This window comes from Colossoma macropomum, unplaced genomic scaffold, assembly GCF_904425465.1.
Source record: "Colossoma macropomum unplaced genomic scaffold, Colossoma_macropomum, whole genome shotgun sequence".
In the NCBI taxonomy this organism is placed as follows: Eukaryota; Metazoa; Chordata; class Actinopteri; order Characiformes; family Serrasalmidae; genus Colossoma; species Colossoma macropomum.
Genome location: NW_023494785.1, coordinates 45,771,479 through 45,789,359, shown reverse-complemented (window position 1 = coordinate 45,789,359; position 17,881 = coordinate 45,771,479). Strand labels below are relative to the sequence as shown.

The 17,881-nt window shown below is 43.4% G+C and overlaps 1 protein-coding gene across 1 annotated transcript in view; it reads right to left on the bottom strand.

Annotated features, from left to right (window-relative positions):
- rapgef5b (Rap guanine nucleotide exchange factor (GEF) 5b) overlaps nucleotides 1-17,881 on the bottom strand; it is a 75,920-nt gene that overhangs the window by 21,511 nt on the left and 36,528 nt on the right. The window contains exons 10-11 of the mRNA XM_036596611.1: nucleotides 12,297-12,394; nucleotides 10,751-10,851 (exon numbers count right to left, since the gene is read on the bottom strand). Of these exons, the coding sequence (XP_036452504.1) occupies nucleotides 10,751-10,851; nucleotides 12,297-12,394 (199 nt within the window). The remainder of the gene's footprint in view (nucleotides 1-10,750; nucleotides 10,852-12,296; nucleotides 12,395-17,881) is intronic.

The window sequence follows — 17,881 nt, the reverse complement described above, 5'->3', positions numbered from 1 at the left end:
TGAGAGCTCCTACAGTACTTAGAGAGCTCCTACAGTACTTAGAGAGCTCCTACAGTACTTAGAGAGCTCCTACAGTGCTTAGAGAGCTCCTACAGTGCTTGAGAGCTCCTACAGTACTTAGAGAGCTCCTACAGTACTTAGAGAGCTCCTACAGTGCTTAGAGAGCTCCTACAGTGCTTGGAGAGATCTCTGATCTCTGAAGACCTAGAAGGACTTGAAGGTTCCCCAGTGCTGGAGGAACAAAGTAGTGGAATATAGACAATAACAACAAGACACTAAGCATTTTGGGATTTCCACATTTAACAGCTCTAACACCGGCCAAAAATATACTTCACTGAATATTCCAAAAAGGACAGTCCCGTCCTAAAATCCACTAGGCTGAGCCGCATTCATGACTGTTGTAACTACATGAAAATACATGACGGTCACACAGCTATAACTGCCTCACAACAGCTATCACTGCACCACGGCACAAAACCCTTGTGCTGTTAATGAATAATCTTTTGAATCTTTTATGATATGATTAACTGTAAAACGGCAGAATAAAAGACCAAAGAATGAACTTGAACGTCTTACACACTTCAAATGTCTGTGTTTCAGTCAGAAGTCGAATCAAACCCAGACTGAGTCTCAAACGGCTCTGTACTCCCTAAATAGTGCGCTAGGGAAGTTTACAAATTCAAGCTTCTACATCCAAATAGTGACTATGTGTCGAGTGTGGATGTGTCTGAGTCCCAAATGACTGTTTCTCAGCTGTATTTTGCTCTGTTGGGCTGCAGGATCCAGTATTTAAACTCCTATGTAGTGCACTATGTAGGGAGCAGGGGGCCGTTTGAGATTCAGCCCCAGTCTGAGAAGAGGGCACCGCTGGATTGGTGCTAAATAAATTAAAATTGGTGCTAATTTAGACCGAAAAAGTACTTATACAGCAAACGTTTTGCATTAAACAGTGCTGTGTTATCATATGTTCATTATTATACGACGAAAAGTCGTATTGGCAACAATACCATACCGTAAAGGAACATTTCTTGGCAGAATACTTCAGTTGATTATTATTAATAATTAATTATTTACTGAAAAAATTGCATATTTTATTATATTTTACGTTGTCAGCCGAGGCCTTGCATCTAAGTCCCTTCTTGGTTTTTATATTATTATAGTCAGTGCTGTTCGATGCACAATCGTCGCCTTCAGACTGTAACACACTGAATGAGCATTTTACCTGAATTATTTCCCCTTTTCTTCCAGCAGATGTGCTGAGAGGGTTTGTGTGGGGGTGGCTGGATGTAATCATCGACTCCAGTTTGAGCTCAGCGATTCATTAAGCTCTCCTGTCATCCGTATTGGACTGATTTTGACTGCTGCTCATTGACCACTGCTCACCAATTACCTTCAGCAGGCCTTGAGCAGCGATCCAGCCTGAACAGCGCGGCTACAGCGACTTCATTAAAGGAAGATAAAGGAGACAGTGGAGCAGAGCAGAGCCTCACCCCACACCCTAAACCAGTACTGCTCTACTGACATTACAGAGCCATGCAGCACACAGCGGAGCTAAACACGCTAACGTGGCTAACAGTGAACGGAAGCTATCCTCACATCAGCGCGAAAACCATCGGAGGCTGTTTTCATTCATTCATGTCTGTTTGACTGACCTTTTATCTCAGCTTGATAAATTGGCTAACAGTGAAAGGAAGCTAGCAGCCCTGAAGTAGCCTGAGTCCATTTGCATAACGCTGTTTGGTGGCGGGTCGTTTTCATTTATGTTGAGCAGCATTAGCATAGTTGACCAAGCTGGTAGCTACCAATTAGCATGAGGCCACTGCTCAGTGGCTTACAGGATCAAACAGTTATCTCAGATAGCTGTGTGAATGGAAGCCAGCCATGAAATAGCATTAATCAACTTGGATATCGGTATCAGGGCGTAGTTTCATTTCATTATTTTTATCTAACATGATCTCAACTTTCTAACATGCCTCATGATACCAGTGATACATAGATAGACAGACAGACAGACTGATACATAGATAGATAGATAGATAGATAGATAGACAGACAAACAGACAGATACACAGATAGATAGACAGACAGACAGACAGACTGATACATAGATAGATAGATAGATAGATAGATAGACAGACAGACAGACAGACAGACATACAGACTGATACATAGATAGATAGATAGATAGACAGATAGATACTTTATTTGGAAATTCAGCAGCCAGTAGCAGTCACACAACACAGAACAGTTATAATAATAATAATGGAAGCTAGAAGGTACCAATTAGCATGAATCCACGTGCGCAATGCTATTTATCAGCTGTTCGTTTAGCAACATTAGCCTACGTGACCAAACTGTTATCTCAGCCTGCTAACGTAGCTCCGTCTGGGTAGCTCCGTCTTGCTGCTGTGCAGGGCGGCGCACATTCGCTAGGATGATGTGAACTGCTGATTCTGCTGTTTGTGAAATTCTACTTCAGGCTGAACTGCAGTAACACATTTAACACACTATTGCAGTTTGTCAATAGTCATTAAGGCACAGTCGCCGTATTAAAGCGGACAGATCTAAATCCATACCGACACTAACAAGCTGTGTCTGAATTCTCCTGGTTCCCATGAATGAGGGTAACAGCAGCTCTTCAGGCCTGTGGGGTCAGACTGATACATTAACTGGCCACTAAAATCAGCTGATGCTCGAGTTCCACAGACCTGACGGTTAGTTACAGCATCTAATCAACCTCCATTCCACTCTCCTGATCTGAACGTACAACAAACCAGTAAACAGGGGATTCTTCAGATTCTGAAGGACATCTGTGCCCCTTCAGTGACAACACATGATCCTCCACTGTGGAGAAATAAGAGGAGTCACTGCAGCACATTTCACACTCGTTTATGACTAAGAATCTTTTAATGACTCTTAAAAACGTGATAATAGAAAAAGATTCTCCTCCTTTTAATTTACAATCACTGTTTCATCCAAACCCCAGATTAAAAACAGAAGAAACGAGTTCTATTGAAAAAGTGATCAATCAGCTTTTCAGTCAAGCTGTCCAAGGTTTCGCTTCTGCTGGTATTGACGATCAAATTGATCAGGTTTCTCTGTGTTTTGTTGTATGTACTGGCTGAATTCTCTGTGGAGGGAATGCTGCATGATTGAACTGAATTACTAAGCATAACTGCTGAAAAACAATCTATACAGATCCATACGCCAGCAGGTAACGTACTGGACCGTATGGTCACTGAAGCTCCTCAGTTTACAGACATGCTTCCAATTTCAGTCCAAATTGCCAAAAAACAAAGACAAAAAATGTTTCTTGCCCAGCGGCAACTGACATCTGGCAGTAGAGATGCTGTACATAATGACATCATGTTCACTGAGAGATTCATATTATGAATGTTGCAACTTGTGCAGGCAGTAAAGTCGCCTCTCTCCCCTACAAACCAACCAAGACCTTCAAAGCTCATCTTACCTTCACCAACAAACACATTTCATTTATGTGCCGATCTGGCGTCTCCATGAGGACGTAAACAGGGGCTGCGTATGAATCTGCTGATGGTCCCTCAGAAGCATCTATGGCTGTGTTACATCAATACTCCTGCTATCAAAGGCTCACACGGCAACAATGTGCCAAGCAACCACACCTAATGCAGCGGGAATCCCCCCGAATCCCCCCCAACATGCTACCTGGGAATCTCTCTCTCTGCCCCATAACAGCAGTGCTTCCCGCATACAGGCTCTACATGGGCGCCCAGTGGTTTATGGTGTTTTTGCACAATTGACAGATGTAGTTCAAGAAAGAGTCCAGCCTGAGTGGGCGAGGCTAAACTGCTGTAGGCTGAAAAGGCTGTTTTTGTGACATCATATAAGAAACCAATCCAAACCCAATTCCAAAGCAGTTAGGACAGTAGGAAAAAATGTAAATAAAAACAGACAGCAGTGATTTGCCAATCCTTTTTGACCTGCATCTGACTGAAAACAGTACAGAAGACCGCTTATGTAATCTTTCAGCTAATTAACTTCATTGCTATATGTTTATTCCAACTTTAATGCCTGCAACATGTTCCACAAAAGTTGGGACAGGTGTGTGTTTACCTCTGTGTTACATCGCCTTTCCTTTAAACAACGTTCAGTAATCGTTTAGGAGCTGAGGACACCGACTGTTACAGCTATAACAGTTCAGGGTCTCCACTGTTGAATAATGCGCTTCACAATGGGCCACACATTTTCAGTGGGAGGCAGTTCTGGACTGCAAGCAGGTCAGTCTAGAACCCTCACTCTCCGATTACACAGCCGTGCTGCTGTAATGCATACAGTACGTTTCTTGATGTGTCATGTTGAAATAATCATGGAGGTCCCTGAAAAAGACGGCGTCTAAAAGGCAGCGTTTGTTGCTCTAAATGTGATCAGTGCTAATGCTGCTTCCACAAATCTTCAGGTTACCCACTAATACCCCCCCCTGCTCACCTGTGGTAAGTTACAAAACAGGTGTTTTTAATCGTTCCACAAATGTCCCAGTCTTACGCTGCCCTGTCCTAACTTTATTGGAACGCACTGCATGCATCAAATTTGGAATTAGCACATGTTTACAAAAATCTATAAAGATGAAAAGGTAATATGTTTAATATCTCTTCTTTGTGCTGTTTTCAAGTAAATACTTGTAAAAGAAAAAATGTTTGTATTTTTTAATTTCTTTCTGTATTTCTTTTTTATTTGGGTTTGTACAAAACAGGCAGAATGGTACTATTTTTAAAATCAGTAACAATCCTACAATAAACTCTTATAAAAAGCAAGGAAATGTGGTTTTAATTAATTCGGCCTGTTAAAAAAAGAAGTGCGTGAGTCTCGGTGGGACAGTCCTATTGAACGGCGTCAGCAGCACCTTTTAACTGCAACACTTAAACAGCACTGAGAGAGAGAGAGAGAGAGAGAGAGAGAGAGAGAGAGAGAGAGAGACAGAGAGAGACAGACAGACAGAGAGACAGAGAGCGACAGAGAGAGAGAGAGACGGAGAGACAGAGAGACACTGAGAGAGACACAGAGAGAGAGAGACAGAGAGAGAGAGAGAGAGAGAGAGGCACAGAGAGACAGACAGACAGAGAGACAGAGAGAGACAGAGAGAGACAGAGAGAGAGGACAGAGAGAGAGAGAGAGAGAGAGAGAGAGAGAGGAGAGAGAGAGGCACAGAGAGACAGACAGACAGAGAGACAGAGAGTGACAGAGAGAGAGAGAGAGACAGAGACAGAGAGAGACAGAGAGACAGAGAGAGAGGAGAGAGAGAGGGAGGCCGTACAGCAGCGATTAATGGCTTTAATGAAGTTAGCACTAACTCAGCAGGACTGCAGATAGCTGAGAGTAGCACAGCCACAGCTAAAGCTAACGCTCAGTATTCAGCTTGAACAACAGCCCCACCAAACACAAATACAGATTCACAGATTTTTACTGAACTTAACATACTGGGGAATAAACTGAACGTAAGATGTGGCCTCCCCAAAAAATGAAGGCACATTTGATATTTTATGTCTAATTCTTTTACAATACATTAAACAAATAAATAGAAACTGCACTGCATTGACATAACATGGACGAACATCGAACAGCATCCATTTAAATTGGTTATATGTAACTTCCATACTTATATATTCACAATATGTCGTCGCTGTCCAAAGAAAAACAAGTATGGTGGTCTGATGAATGTGGGACGTTTCTTCAGATCTGTGCCCAGAGAGGAAGAGGAAGGGATGAAGAATGAGAGGATATTCAGACACAGTAAGAGCTGAAGCATGAAGTCTAACACAGCCTCTTCTGACGCATCACTTCCATCTGCGGCGTCTTCGATTGTGCATTTGACTTGTGTCTACAGGGTTTAGACTACAGAGTAATGCGGTTCCTCTGGAGAGAACCCGGATCAATACCGCTACATCAAACAGCACCGCGGGGGGGCGAGGAACAGGCCGAGTGATTACAGAGCCTGACAGAACAAAGCTTCTCCCAGCGTCCGTCTCTCCTCTGTAAAACCCCAGCGCTGCAGTGTAACACCAAGTATCAGCGCATCACTATATGCCACTGTTCTTCACACTGATGGAGAAGGTGTTGAGTCTACTGTTACTAGCTTGACATCAGAACACCAGAACCCTTTTGGCTGCCATATAGAACCATATACCACACATTCTCTAACAATCTGAAGAACCATTTCACCATTAATCATGCAAATGGTTCTGAGAGTTTTCATGATCCTACACAGGACCACTGTCTTTACTAAAGAACCCTTGAAGAACCATCTTTTTTAAGTGTCTACCCTCACCGTCCACTTTATCAGCTCCACTGACCACACAGTCTCACTCTGTAGATCTACAGTTACAGACTGTAGTCCATCTGTTTCTCTGCATACTCTGATACCCTGTTCTTCAGTGGTCAGGACCCCCATGGACCCTCACAGAGCAGGTACTATTTGGGTGGTGGGTCATTCTCAGCACTGCAGTGACACTGGCATGGTGGTGGTGGTGGTGTGTTGCGCTGGTCTGAGTGGATCAGACAACGCAGTGCTGCTGGAGTTTTTAAACACCTTAGTGTCGCTGCTGGACTGAGAACCAAAGACATCCAGCCAACAGCGTCCTGTGGGCAGCGTCCTGTGACCACTGATGAAGGACTAGAAGATGACCAACACAAACTGTGCAGCAGCAGATGAGCTATCGTCTCTGACTTTACATCTACAAGGTGGACTGACAAGGTAGGAGTGTCTAATAGAGTGGACAGTGAGTGGACACAGTGTTTAAAAACTCCAGCAGCACTGCTGTGTCTGATCCACTCAGACCAGCACAACACACACTAACACACCACCACCACGTCAGTGTTACTGCAGTGCTGAGAATGACCCACCACCCAAACAGTACCTGCTCTGTGAGGGCCTTTTACAGAAACCAATGTCAGTAATCAAAACTGGGTATCTGGGTGCAGCTTATCAAAGTGGGCAGAGAGGGGGCGGGGCTTATGCTATGGACACACCCTTATAAACGCTGGGGGTTGTGATTTTTTGGGGTTTGTTTTGTTGGGCTGAGCAGCAGAAGCTGAAAAAGTCGAAAGGCGTGTCTAACCTGAACGTATGAGCGCTGTTACACCTCTAATGCGTCAGAGTCCTTTTTTATCAGCCTATTTTCCTAAAATACTCTAAACTGCTAGATTTAATCCCTGGAGAGAAGCTCCTGTCCTGTTTCTGAAGGGGGACAGAATTTAGCACAGAGTCTCTCACCAGCAGTCTGTATGTGTCTCTCTCCCCTGGCTGGATTGAAGCTAAACAAACAGTGAGCCGGCCCGGCCCGGCCCGGCCCGGCCCGGCCCAAGAGACACCGGGCCAGACTGATAAAAAGTTAAGTTTAAGCTAGTGACTAGCTTAAGTTAGTGACCCTTATTAGTCCCACAACGGGGAAATTTCACCTCCACGTTCCGCGCAGTGAAACACCACCTACACACACACTAGTGAACACACACACTAGGGGGCGGTGAGCACACTTGCACAGAGCGGTGGGCAGCCCTATCCACAACGCCCAGGGAGCAGTTGGGGGTTAGGTGCTCAAGGGCACGTCAGTCATGTACTGTTGGCTCAGAGGATTCAACCGGCGACCTTCCGGTCACAAGCCCACGACTGCCCCCCAGGCTGGGCAGTAACAGCGCTACGCCACAGTAAATTAGAGCTTATTAACACTTTGCTATTTTCATGCTAGCCAAAAGCCAATCAAAATCAACATGCAAATGAGCTCATACATATTTAAGACCACATGCCAAGTGAAGCTCCGGTTGGCTGCTAAAAGAATCTAAAACAAAACAAAAAAAACTAAATTCTTAGAAACAGAGACTCAAATTGTAAGAGAGGAAGTGCTGACAGTGGATAGCAAGTTTGATACAAATGTCTGACTTTTACTCAAGAAATAAAGCTTCCTCTGGAAAAAATCTAATTCTAATATTTTATAAGTCAATTTTTAACTGTACAAAGTCCATTTTAGCATTTAGATTTAATCTGTCATTATTAAGGGTTTAAGCTTTATTCATTACAACTGCAGCAACAATTTTTACTGACATGAATTCAAGTTGAACCTGTTGCTTTTTTATTTACAGCTTAAAGTTATAATAACATCCTGAAATTCTAATGACTGCAGAAGCTGGTTTTAGTTTTCAGCTCCAAATCTCAGGAACTCAATACTACTAAAAACTCCACTCACTAATTTTAAATTTCTACTAGCAAAAATTCAGTTTTGACAACCGAAATTAATTTTCTCTAGAAAACGTCATTCACATGTATGAACTGAATTTGTTTTTAAAATTCACCTGAAACTGAAAACAGGGGCTAAAATCTAAAACTGCTGTCAGTAAAAATCAGTCTGAACGTGTAATTAGAACCTCAGTTGATAATACTGGAGGATATCGTTTTATTTGGTTATACGGACAAAAAAATCAACTTGCTAGTCTGAGTGATGATAAACTCTAATACTACTGATTAAGACTAACAGTGTAGTCTAGCATTTATTCTGACCTGCAGATACACTGATTAATAAACTAAAAATCTCATCACTGGAAATGAAACTTCAATCAACTTTTTTCTTTAACAAGAAATAGATTTTAATGAAATAACTGTGACAGCCCTAAACTCACATAGCTTTGATATTATAAACGTTGTAACGTCGTGGGGGTGGAGCTTAAATAGCTTAATATTTTCAATCATTCATCCAGGGCAAATTACTTATTAGCCACATTAGCCTTGTAGCTCCAGTGCTAATTACTTATTAGCCGCATTAGCCCTGTAGCTCCAGTGCTAATTACTTATTAGCCGCATTAGCCCTGTAGCTCCAGTGCTAATTACTTATTAGCCGCATTAGCCCTGTAGCTCCAGTGCTAATTACTTATTAGCCACATTAGCCTTGTAGCTCCAGTGCTAATTACTTATTAGCCGCATTAGCCTTGTAGCTCCAGTGCTAATTACTTATTAGCCGCATTAGCCCTGTAGCTCCAGTGCTAATTACTTATTAGCTGCATTGCCCCGTAGCTCCAGTGCTAATTATTAGCCACATTAGCCCTGTAGCTCCAGTGCTAATTACTTATTAGCTGCATTGCCCAGTAGCTCCAGTGCTAATTATTAGCCACATTAGCCCTGTAGCTCCAGTGCTAATTACTTAATAGCTGCATTGCCCAGTAGCTCCAGTGCTAATTATTAGCCACATTAGCCCTGTAGCTCCAGTGCTAATTACTTATTAGCCACATTAGCCCTGTAGCTCCAGTGCTAATTACTTATTAGCTGCATTGCCCAGTAGCTCCAGTGCTAATTATTAGCCACATAAGCCCTGTAGCTCCAGTGCTAATTACTTATTAGCTGCATTGCCCAGTAGCTCCAGTGCTAATTATTAGCCACATTAGCCCTGTAGCTCCAGTGCTAATTACTTATTAGCTGCATTGCCCAGTAGCTCCAGTGCTAATTATTAGCCACATTAGCCCTGTAGCTCCAGTGCTAATTACTTATTAGCTGCATTGCCCAGTAGCTCCAGTGCTAATTACTTATTAGCTGCATTGCCCAGTAGCTCCAGTGCTAATTATTAGCCACATAAGCTCTGTAGCTCCAGTGCTAAAACTAAAGAATCAGACTTCAGACACTGAACACGTCTCGGCTGACTGACTTCATTAAGGTGTGTCTGTGTAAATGAGGCTGAACTGTAACATATAAAGAAGCTGCTGCAGCTCCAGCCAGTGACGACACTGAGAATCAGTAAACAGTCTGTATTGACATTTTACAGCCGACACTCCTCAACTGTAAACTGAGCAAAGTCAACAGAGTAACTGAGCGTAACATCACAGCATCAACCCCCCCGTTACCTTCAAACTCACTAACATCTTTATCCTGGGGGTCAATTTGACCCCCGCAATTTAAACATCCAGGTTTTTCAAAAGAAAAAAAGGCACCAATCATTTGTTTAGAGATGTTAAACACTGAACAGGGCCAAACTGGCCCCAAAGAAAACAGCAGGTTAAAGTTTTCAAAGGCAGCTACAGTGTAAAGTAACCAGCTATTTTTAATTGAGTTACTTTTAATGTCAGGCTTGTAATGTGACAGGTTACTTTAAATGGCAGTAAAACTGTAATACAAGTTACTTTTAACTGCAGTAACAGTGTAACAGGTTACGTTTGACTGCAGTTACAGTGTAACAGGTTACGTTTGACTGCAGTAACAGTGTAACAGGTTACGTTTGACTGCAGTTACAGTGTAACAGGTTACGTTTGACTGCAGTAACAGTGTAACAGGTTACGTTTGACTGCAGTAACAGTGTAACAGGTTACGTTTGACTGCAGTAACAGTGTAACAGGTTACGTTTGACTGCAGTTACAGTGTAACAGGTTACGTTTGACTGCAGTTACAGTGTAACAGGTTACGTTTGACTGCAGTAACAGTGTAACAGGTTACGTTTGACTGCAGTAACAGTGTAACAGGTTACGTTTGACTGCAGTAACGTTGCAATATAATGAGTTACTTGTAATGTCAGTAATGTTGTAATATATAAGTATCTTGAAATTGCAGCTACAGTGTAATGAAAAGGTTACTTTTAATTGCAGTAACAGTGTAAAAAGTCTCTTCATATAAAGACTTATATTTTAAAGTTATGTAAGAAGTTACTCTCTAAAACACTGCTACCCAACAATGTCCGTATATGCATAGTACTGTACTCTGCATATTTGCCAGCATGTTACATAACTGTATACAGGTGTATCTTACCTGTCTCTCCAGCCTGCGGGCTCCCCTGCTCCTGGTCCAGCCTCAGGTGGCTCAGCAGGTGTTCCAGAACCTTCTGTGGCGGCGCGGGGACGGCGGCGTACCTGCGGGAGAGACAGGAGGAGTCAGTGGAGTTCTCCTCCTCGATGGAGGACAGCGAGCGGCTGCTGCTGCACCACTCCTCCTCCTCCGTGCCTTCGTCGTCGATGTAGCGAAAGTACGGCACGTCGAAGGTGGGCAGCGTCTTCATCTCGCTGCTGCTGCTGCTGCTGTCGGTGCCTTCGTCCTCGTCCTCGTCTTCCTCCTGCTCCACCAGAGCCACCAGCAGCAGCCTGCCCTCCAGCGGAGGGTCCATAGCCCCAGCCTGGACCTACAGCATCTACCCACAGTTCCTTGGGGCAGCGTGAGTGAAAGCCGGCTATAGGAAGCCCCCCAGATTCCCCCGCTAACAGCTAATGTCAGCCTCTCACGCTCCGGCTCAGAGAGCTCCACGGCAGAGAGAGCCAGGCAATGCAGCACATCCTCAACCAGCGCGGCAGAGAGACTGAGAGAGAGAGGAGGGAGAGAGGGGAGGAGAGAGAGAGAGAGAGAGAGGGGAGGAGAGAGAGAGAGAGAGAGAGGGGAGGGAGATGAGAGAGAGAGGAGGGAGAGAGGGGAGGAGAGAGAGAGAGAGAGAGAGAGGGGAGGAGAGAGAGAGAGAGAGAGAGGGGAGGAGAGAGAGAGAGAGAGAGGGGAGGGAGATGAGAGAGAGAGGAGGGAGAGAGGGGAGGAGAGAGAGAGAGAGAGAGAGAGGGGAGGAGAGAGAGAGAGAGAGGGGAGGGAGATGAGAGAGAGAGGAGGGAGAGAGGGGAGGAGAGAGAGAGAGGGGAAGAGAGAGAGAGAGAAAGAGAGAGAGTGAGAGGGGATGAGAGAGAGAGGAGAAAAGGAGAGAGATAGAGAGAGGGGAGGAGGAGGAGGAAAGAGAGAGAGAGGAGAAAGAGAGAGAGATAGAGAGGGGGAGGAGAGAGGGGAGGGAGAGGAGAAGAGAGTGAGTGAGGAACAGAGAGAAAAGAGAGGGATGGAGATGAGAAGGAAGGAAGGAGAGAGAGAGATGGGAGGGATAAACAGAGAGAGAGAGGAGAAAACGAGAGAGGGGTAGAAAGAGAAACAGAAACAGAGAGAGCAGGCAGAGGGAGTGGGAGGAGGGACAAGAAGAGAGAAAGAAATGGAGGAATAAAAAGAAAAAGAAAAGAGAAGGACAAAGGAGAGTGAAGGAGGGAGGAGAGAGAGAGAGAGCAACTCTCAGACGAGAGAGAAAGATATATATACACAGAGAGAGAGAGAGAGGGTGAGAGAGGGCTGGTCAGAGAATGTGAGAGAGAGAGAGAGTGATTATAGGCAGAAAACGAGCGTAAGCGTGAGAGAGAGAGAGAGACAGAGATAGAGAGAGAGAGAGAGAGAGAGAGAGAGAGAGACAGAGATAGAGAGAGAGAGAGAGAGAGAGAGAGAGAGAGAGAGAGAGAGAGAGAGAGAGAGACAGAGATAGAGAGAGAGAGAGGCTGTGTGTTACCTGTGTGTGGCAGAGGGGGGCGGCGGTGACGACGCCGTGTGGAGCAGCAGCGTCTCTCCTCTCCTCACACACACTCGGACTGCTGCGTCACCCACCGGCTGCAGAGGGGGGGGGGTATTTTATCACCAAGGAGATTCCCTCTCTTCCTGATTTACATCACAAAAAACCCCCAAAACAGACCCCCCCACCTCAGCTACCCAGCCCACATCAAACAGCTTTCATCACACAGGGTTATTTTATCATGCACTGACACAGTGCACCCCCCCTCCCCATTCATATTCATATTCACAGCCTTATACATAATTAATGATTTATTCATCTGTACAGATTAACCCCTAAAACTCCGGACTCATTACTGTACATGAGCTCTATTATTCAGTTATTAATATTATGGATTAAGTAACTGCTAACAGTTACTCAGTAATTACTATAAATATTCTGCATCTCTATGAATTACTGAGTCTCTACTACAAATTATTTGGGATCTACTCTACAGATATATTCAGTATCTGCTATGAATTATTCAGTATACACAGTGTTGGAGTTTAGGGGAAGTCCACCGATTTGTCAGAATTCTTGCATGACTGTCTCAAGAGGAAGAGATTTAAGAAAAGCAGAGAAAGCTGTCACAGCTGATGTGAGAGAAAAGGAGGATTTAAAGTGAAACAACGTTCATTCAGAGTGGTTTGGTGTGAAACGCTCTGTTCTAGATAAACTTACAGAGTCAGAACTGTTCACAGTGGTGGTGATAGGAACCAGACGTCCACCTCTAAAAGCTCCCTCACAGAAAGTTCCTACATGAAATGGTTATGAATTCACTGTCTGATGACTGAGACACTGTTTTATGATAGTTTAGAGAGCTTAAACTCCATTCATGGTGGAGGGATACATGCAGGGCGCTGTGAGGCAAAATAGGCCCAAAGAAAACTTATTATTTCAGATTTTCCACTATTTTCCATCATCAACATTCCATATAAACTCAGAAGACTCGTGTAGGTTCACTGGTGGTTCTGGATAGTAAATAAAATGTCTATATTTGTGTTGTAGTCATGGCGACCCCTGGTTCCTATCACCACCACTGTAAAGACATCTGAACCATCTCACACCAAACCGCTCTGATTCCCTCAGTGTACATATCTGAATTACGCAGAGATGTTGGTGGAATTGCCCTTCTAAGGTTAAGGGATTTATAAATGGTCATATAAACCTGGTTGGCTCTCTCACGGCTGCAGTCAGTGCAGTGTTGTGCGCTGGGCAGTCTGAGAGCTGCGTTTTCACTGTGGGGTTCTGTGATCACCTCGTCACTCGGGTGTTATCAATCTTGCACACTCGCCTGATCTGTCACGCTCACTCACCGCGCGTCCATCAGCGGCTACAGCATCTCTTCTCCTTTCCATTAACCCTCAGTGGTCTCATTTACACACATACACAGCTCAGAGTGGACGGAATCCCCCCCCCATCAGCATCAATACTACAGTCAAAACAAAGCAACGCCCCCCCACACAACATCCACTATGATGAATACAGCAGGATTTCTTTATGTGGTTTCTGTAAATCTTTCATCACTGGCTCCCCTGCTGTGATCTCGTCTGCAGGAAGAGGTGGAACAGTGTTGTTATGCACGCACCGCCTCGGGGCAGCGTCTAAGCAGAGCTGCTTCCAGCCAATTATGAATGTGACACACTATTTTTATGTGGCGGAGATGGTGCTCGTATCATTAACCTCTTTTCAAAAGCAGCTATAAAACGAGTTTAAAAATACAGGAAAAATATCTATAATCATTTTTGCACAGTGAAACTTTCTCTGCTGGACTTATGGCTCATGTAGTGTGATTTGGATTGAAAGGGTCAGTTTGAGCTGGAACAGAAGAGATGTTTTGTTTATATTAATCAACACTGACAGAAAATATATCAAAAATGTTTTCAAAAGTGTCAATCAGAATAAATAAAAACAAATGTGTTGAACTGCTAGTTTTTGCAGATGTACAGAAAAAAACTATTTTTTTAATGAAAAATGAGTGAAACACACTAAATATTGATTGAATTGGTATTCACTGAGCTGAAGATAATGTTTATGGAGACAAATATATATTTTTAAGTACTTTTGGTTAAACATGCATCAGGACAATTTGATCCAGAACATTATTGCTGCTGCTCCATTTACAAAAGTGTTTGTGTATAAATGCTGTGTGTGTTTATTGCGTCTGTTCTGCAGGACTGTTTGATACGTAGAAAGCTGTAGTTGACCCTTTTATCTCGGCACGGCCGTCTTCGTGAAGAGGTGCGAATTTTTTTTCACAGCAACCCTTTCACCTCTCATTGATCGCTAGCAGCTCAACATTTCACACACAGAGAGGCGACAGAGTCCTAGTTCATCGTGTAACAGAGTTACGGGGACAAATATTTATTTCAATTCCATCAATAAAAATATCTATAAAAAGTCAATTTCCATTCCTCTGGCCACTAGGGGGCACTGCAGAAAGCGGCTACTGCATTTTTCAACCTAATCTCTAGCGTTACTACGGACTAGAGCTTTAATCTGGCCTAAATTTTGGCCCGAATCCGAATACAGCCAGTGAACTTCATGTCCAACCCAAACCAAATCATCGAGAGCCTGAGGCCAAATCAAGCCCGACTCAAACCAAACGGTCATGTTTTGAGACTGAAACTGAACCAACCTCGAGAAAATTCTGGCGAATTAATCCTGATGGGATAGCACTGCTTAACCTCTTAAATGGTCAGGGCCCACCGGTGGCCCAAAGTTTTATTACATGCTTCTATAACCTAAGAATAGCTCCACCAGTTTGCATTGAAGTCCCTGTAGTTACTGAATAATAAGCCTCAGTAATAAGACAGATTAAATTACAACATAAATAACAGCCATAGTGACATTACAGAAAAAAATACGATGTAATAAAGTTACGGTTAAATTCCACTTTAATGAATTTATCATTGAGCAATTTATTCAAACAACATCCCAGAGATATTTTAGGTTGTTTTCACACTTGTCCCGAATACCTCAGTCGCACCCAGGACTGATTCTGGGCTCGTCTGGGGGAGGAGCTCATCATCTCTGGTTTGCTTTCACACTCAAGAATTCTATCCGAGCCGTGGACGGACTGCACAATTCCACACGCACTTCTCTGCGAGCAGCTTCATCTGTTTGCTGCCTTTTATTATTTCCCTTGGATACAAACACTGAAGCGGTGAAGAGCAGCTGTTTCTGTCCACAGCCGTCCTCTCCCCGTCACCACACTCGAAATGGGAATGACGCGACAAGTCAAAGCAGCCACGTTACAGAATGAACCAACCACGCAGCCCCACACACGGCGCCGGGAGCGGAGAGCTTCCACACGCGCAGCGGACCCAGCAGAGTTCCCCCAGACCACCGACTTCAGGAGGACCAGAGATCCGTTCTCTGTTCTGCTCCCGGCTCAAAAACAGCTTTTACTTCTCGCTGCTGATTCATGAGTGTCAGATAAGCTGATGAAGAGAGAGAGGAAGAATAAACAAAGATAAAACTAAAGCAAATAAGTCAAATCTGTTCGAGCTGAGAGGAGCTCAGAACTCACTCCTTCATTACAGACGTCAGTGATAAACTACTGACTGAAATATCAGCGTTATTTCTCTAATATGTTTCTCTCCGACAGGCTGATTATGTGCTGTACACTCTTTAAAAGATGGTTCTTTAAGGGTTCTTTAGTAAAGAAAATGGTTGTATATAGAACCATGACAATTCGAAGAACCCTTTGCCTGATTAAAAGATTCTTGTCTGCTGTGTCTGTAGTTCTTCAAGAGTTCTTTAGTGAAGGGAATGGTGCTGTTCAGAACCATGACTTCTATATAGAACCGTTTGCATGCTTTAATGGTTCCTTTCTTGATGAAAGTGTTCTTCTATTGTTACAATGTCAAGCTTATTATAATAGAAGAACGTTTTTTGGTGTTATAGATCCCTTTTCAGAAAGGTTCTATGTAGAAACATCTACTGCACATTCTCCATCAATCTGAAGAACCATTTCACGATGCCAAGAATCTTTTAATCATGCAGAGGGTTCTCTCATCATCACAAGCTTGAAATCGTAACAATACATGAAGGTTTTTTTGGTGCTACATAGAACCCTTTTAATAAAGTGTCTATACAGAAGCATCCATGATGCATTCTCTGTCAATCTGAAGAACCATTTCACCAGGCAAAGAACCACTTAAGCAGGCAAATGGTTCTATATAGAACTCAGGGTTCTAAACAGAACCATTGCCTTTACTAAAGAACCCTTGAAGAACCGTCTCTGTGAGTATGTACACTACAGACACAGCAGACAGAGATCAGGATGGAGAGCAGCAGCTCCTTTAGCCGGTCCTGGGTGTGGTGTAACTGAGTAATGCTGCTTAATGCAGTATTCGACCCGTGAGCGTCAGGAGGAGGAGCCTGTGTGGCTCCTCTGAGCTCCTCCAAGCAGGATCTGAGCGCATTCTGTAAATACAGGAGTGCCTCTCCTGCACAAGCACTTCACTGTCCTTACGTACAGTTCACACACGCCAACAGTGAAAGCAAACCCCAGTGAGCAGGTCTGGAGGCATCGCTCCCCACAGCACTTTAAAGGCCAGTTTTTACTGACTCTGACCTCTTTACAGTGGTGGTGATAGGAACCAGGGGTCGCCATGACTACAACACAGATATAGACATTTTATTTACTATCCAGAACCACCAGTGAACCTACACGAGTCTTCTGAGTTTATATGGAATGTTGATGATGGAAAATAGTGGAAAATCTGAAATAATAAGTTTTCTTTGGGGACTATTTTGCCTCACAGCGCCCTGCATGTATCCCTCCACCATGAATGGAGTTTAAGTTCTCTAAACTATCATAAAACAGTGTCTCAGTCATCAGGCAGTGAATTCATAACCATTTCATGTAGGAACTTTCTGTGAGGGAGCTTTTAGAGGTGGACGTCTGGTTCCTATCACCACCACTGTGAACAGTTCTGACTCGGTGAGTTTCTCTAGAAACCAAACCACTCAACGACTCTGTTTACATCTTAACTGTTTAATTATGCTGAGAAAAGCCATCGTTACATGTCTCAAGACAGACGGTAACTGTAGAAAATCAAATTCTGAAGTTTTCTTTGGGGACTATTTTGCCTCTGCATGTATCCCTCCACCATGAATGGATATTTCCAAAATCTTCTCAAATCATCTGCCAATAATGTCTCAGACATTTATAACCAAAAATTCAAAAAAAGGGAGGGTCTGCCTAAAATAAGGCACCACCTACAGATGGTAGTGACATAGAAATACATACATACAAAAGAAAAAATAAAACTAAAAAAAAAAAAATTAAATGTATTATTTTCAGAAGCGTAAATGTAGTATCCTTAAAATGATGATTGTGCATATTTTTGTTTATATACTTATGACTGTCTTTATTAATGTCTCGGGTTCAAACAGATCAGAACAGAGTCACTGTAAATATCTACTGTTTTTTTAATAGTTTTTTTGCCACAGTTTGAAATAATTCACCCCTCACTCTGAGGTTATAAGGAGTGTTTCAGCCTGAGCGGCTTTTTGAACAGTGCAACACAGGACAG